The sequence below is a fragment of the Macadamia integrifolia genome, chromosome 3 (genome assembly GCF_013358625.1).
Source record: "Macadamia integrifolia cultivar HAES 741 chromosome 3, SCU_Mint_v3, whole genome shotgun sequence".
Lineage (NCBI taxonomy): Eukaryota > Viridiplantae > Streptophyta > Magnoliopsida > Proteales > Proteaceae > Macadamia > Macadamia integrifolia.
The window spans coordinates 7,664,554-7,668,865 of record NC_056559.1 but is presented as its reverse complement, the minus strand read 5'-3'; the positions used below and the strand labels follow the sequence as shown (position 1 = coordinate 7,668,865).

The following is a 4,312-nucleotide window of genomic DNA, read 5'->3' as shown; positions in this document are numbered from 1 at the left end:
GTGGATGGTTGTTGCATGTAGGTTATAGCAGTATCCTTGGGATAAAATAGCAGAAAATGGGATCCGTTTTCAACTTATTGATTGGTTTGACCTCACTCATTGATGGGTACCATTTTAGTTACGGACCCATACGATATCCCAAACATTAGGTCATAATTTCAGTCTGGTCGTTCATGAACATAGTATTATGGAGCATGATGGTGGTAGTATCTCCATTTAAGTGAAAGTGTCTGTTAGTGGATTGTTCCCAATCCTGGTAAGTTGCAATACCCTGTTGGTTTTGAATACAAAGTGTTAGGAGCTTAATGCCAGAGCATAGTGATCAAGGGGGGAGTAGTCCATTGTGTGTGGTGGGTATGGTCTGATGAGTAGAGTACCATGGTTTATCTCGTCTCCTCTAGGAAGCGAATGATCTTCAACACTAGTTGATGCATTTGCCGTGGAGGCAATGCATATGCTAAGGATTCTCGTAGGACCTTAGCTTATTATGCACTCTTGATTCTCTCTTGCTTGTATTTAATTTTGTATGTTTTTGTTCTTTAGGTCTATTTGGTCTATAGGTGCTCATCTCTGCTTTCACTGTCTGCCCTAGTCATAAATTCTTTTTTGTTGGAGATGTAAGATGGAATGTAGTGGGGTAAATGTGAGTTAAAACATAGAATGACAAGGAACTCCAATGCCATGCTATCTTTTTCTCCTTACTTTTTCAATGATTCCTCTCTTTGTTCACTCGGTACAGATTTTAAGATAATGATCTTGATTCTATTGAAGCAATTATATGCAGCATACAATGTTGCATTTCTGTTTCTAGTTTCCTCATCTTCAGCATTGGGTTGACAACATGCAGACATCACTTCATGGGAGTTGTCCAGTAATTGAAGGGGAAAAATGGGTAGCGACGAAATGGATCAGAAATCAAGACCAAGAAGAATGAATGTGTGTTCATTTGGTAGGCACTTTGATTCTTACATTCTTTCCCATAATCTATTTTGCTTCCCTTCGCCGATTGTATCAGTGATATGATGCTTAAAAGATTACTCTGCTAATATCATAATAGTCAGATTATTCCTTAGGGACACAACTGTGGAGCTTGACATTTGCAGAATCGTCGCATCTTTAATCACTCACTTTCAAAGCTTTCATCATGCGATAATGTAAAGAGAGGTATTTTGGTGATGGGGAATGTTAATTAATTGTACTGGATTCAATTCGAGTTGCACTGGAAAAAAGATTGCTTTGAGATTACATGCAATTGGAGGGGAGCATTGAGGTCGGCCATGTCAGGTTCACATTATAGCAATGACATCAAATGTGCTATATACAATATCTGTGTAGAGAGTCTAGTGACATTGAGGTCAGCCATGTCAGGTTCGCATTATAGCAAATGACACCAAATGTGCTTTTTACAATATCTGTGTAGTGAGTCTAGTGACAAGGTGCATTGTGCAGTCAATGAATTTTAAATAGGGTAAACGTGAAGCCCGTTCCATTATTGTGCAATTATAAACCTGAATGACAGCCTCTCATGGGGTATAGTCTGAGATCAGCTTGAACTGGACTACCATGGAACAAATAAATTGGACTAGATTCAGGCTGGGCCATTGAGACCTTGAGACAGTCCAGAAAAATTGGGATTGGACTCGTCTGTAGCACAGGGTAGTGCTACACAATCTGTAGCACAGCACCACAGCTTGACACGTGTAAAATTTTAATCAAATGGCCTGAATTGTTGAGAACGTAAAGAGTGCGATGGACATGCGGTTCATCTGATTATCAAACTAAAAGGGATCGTTTTCACAATATTTCACAGCCGGCGATCTCTCCCTCACTACCAAGGGAGAACAAACAAGTCAGAGAACGAGTGATGCACAAGATTTAAACCTCTCTGAGACTTGGTCTGAGAGAACGAACAAGAAAGAGAAGAACAAGTCAATGGTGATCACTGCTACTTTCAAACTGTTGACATGCTCTATCGGCTTCGCCAAGTCCAATCACCACCGTTCATCATTTGCTTCTCCTTCCTCTCTTGGCCGCATTGCTGCTTCCAAAACCTCAATCTCTGCCTCCCACTGAAACGGTAGGAGAAGCAGAGGCAAAATCCCTTGATTGCGCTCTTTTCTGGCGGAGGCGGTAGCAATAGTGGAAATGGTGGAAAATATAGTGGTGGGGGAGGTGGTGGTGATGAAGGAGAGGAAGCCGGTGATACGAAAAAGGGGGAGGGGATTCTGGAGCTTGTGAAGTAGGGAGGTCTTTGGATAGTATGCCTTTGGATCTGGCTTCGGAGATTGAGAATGGGCGGATTCCTAGATCGATTGTACACCGTGAGGGAGAGGTCACCGGCAGTGATATATGGTGAAAACGATCTCTTTTGGTTTGATAATCAATGTATTGCATGTCCGTCGCATTCTCTACATTCTCAACAATTCAAGCCATTTGATTAAAAATTTACACGTGTTAAGTTGCGGTGCTGTGCTACAGATCGTGTAGCTGGGGGTTGGGTGGTGTGGATAGGGAAACAATATTAATTTAACATCTACTTGCACCAGCAACTGCAAAACATTGTCTGGAAAATAAGTGTTCATTATAAGTTTGTGGAACGTTTTTACAAGGAAAACTTATCTTTTTTTTGTTTTTTTTCTTTCAAAAATAAGTGACTTACTCCCACCTTCTCCCTCTTAAATAGAATATAAGAAATAGTTAAGTTGTGACCTTGGATTGCCATCTCGGGGTTAGACTTCTAAAAATTTTACTGGCTTGGTCTTTTCTAGGTATTTCTTTTCCTAAATTGTGGAAATTATTTACTAATCACAGAAAACGCCTTCCTCCCCTCACACATGTGCCTGATTTAAGATCCGCTGCTCGCATCTAACATCTGTACCACCTTTTATCCTTATAAGGATAAAGAAAGATATATTTAAAAATAGAAAAAACAGATACTGAAGGCTGACACATGCGACTAGGTGCTTGTCTGAACTCTGAATAGCTCATCCATTTTCCTCATGCCCCATGGTTGTTCCTATCAAATTATTGCACAAGTAATTGTCTAAATCAACGAGGCTGGATTCAAAGAAAACCCCACTTTTTAGTACAGCGGGTGAAAATTTGAACCTACACTACAAAAGATAGCAAAAGCAATCCCTGTAGCAGCGATGGGAGGTGAAATGGGAACAGCATAAATGCTGAAAACAGGGTTGTGTCTAATAAAAAATGGTTTCAATGGTGGCTCTCTGACATTTTGGTCATGGGCGTGAGCGTAGCTCATCCACAAAGCGGTTCTTGTCTTTGCCCCAGGTACCCCATTTAGAAAGAAGGGTCGAAGTTTTGGGGCCTGTAGCTTTCCCTCCCCCACTCCAAAGTCAAAAATAAAACAAATTCGCTAACCTTGGGTGCCACCATCTTGGCCACCGTGGGAATCTTGGTTTCTCACTTTCTCACACCTAAGTTGGTAAATGTCAACGCCACAAGACAACCATGACAATACAAGTTCAACAACTTTGATCAGGGAGAGAGAGAGAGCAGAGAACAAACTAAATAAAGACTACGTCCACGTAAATGTTATTATTTTTCTTCAACTACACAAGGACCAGTCTGCCAAACGAATACCAGATGCATATATACACAATATGAATTATCTTGACCCCCTAAAAACATGATAATAATATTATTTAGGGCAACTGCAACCTTTGTATAAGCAGCATAACAGCCTCCAGGCCTGCGAACAAACTTGAAACTCCCATACTTCTATAATTGGGATTAGCCCTGTTTCCAATCAGGAAAAGCCCATGAGAATGTCTCCTGGGGTTGTTGGCAGGCCACCACATTGGATTAGTGCTGTCATAATTTGTCCTGAAATTTTTCAGAGCAACATGTCAAGGAGAATGCTAGATGAATATTCTTTTGATGATTTCTTTTAGTAATAACAGTTTTGATGATTTGAATTTAAACCACGTACCAGACAATACCATAATAAACTATCATAATAGTAAAGTTGGTATATTTTTTGTTTCTTCATGTTTCACATTTCCAATTTGTGGTTAGTCATAGAAGTCAGAAGATGAAGACAAGGGCAATGGAAGAGGTCAAAAAAAATCTGAGCAGCAAAAACTATTCACATCTAACTCAATATTCACTCAAGAACGGCATATAAAAACATATAAAATATTTTCCATTTTCATCAGCCAATGGATCTTGTCAAACAGAATATATGTGGAAATGACAGGCAAAACATATTGAGCCATAAAATTTTCATATTGACAGATCATTTGCATAGATATTGTTCATTTTATATGCCTGTTAGAGTTTTTTTTTTTTT

The 4,312-nt window shown here is 39.6% G+C and overlaps 2 protein-coding genes across 4 annotated transcripts in view; one reads left to right on the top strand and one right to left on the bottom strand.

Moving 5' to 3' along the window:
* LOC122073591 (probable prolyl 4-hydroxylase 9) overlaps positions 1 to 1,409 on the top strand; it is an 8,887-nt gene extending 7,478 nt beyond the window's left edge. The window contains exons 8-9 of one of the 3 annotated variants that reach the window (XM_042638188.1): positions 848 to 949; positions 1,074 to 1,409. In XM_042638188.1, coding sequence (XP_042494122.1) covers positions 848 to 934 — 87 coding nt within the window. In that variant the 3' untranslated portion in view covers positions 935 to 949; positions 1,074 to 1,409. Of the gene's footprint in view, positions 1 to 847; positions 950 to 1,057 lie in introns of all 3 variants that reach the window. The other 2 variants (XM_042638186.1, XM_042638185.1) reach the window with 2 other exon arrangements.
* A 2,119-nt stretch (positions 1,410 to 3,528) lies between these two features.
* Positions 3,529 to 4,312, bottom strand: part of LOC122073590 (acyl-CoA-binding domain-containing protein 3-like) — a 4,619-nt gene continuing 3,835 nt past the window's right edge. The window contains exon 5 of the mRNA XM_042638184.1: positions 3,529 to 3,846. Coding sequence (XP_042494118.1) covers positions 3,835 to 3,846 — 12 coding nt within the window. The 3' untranslated portion in view covers positions 3,529 to 3,834. The remainder of the gene's footprint in view (positions 3,847 to 4,312) is intronic.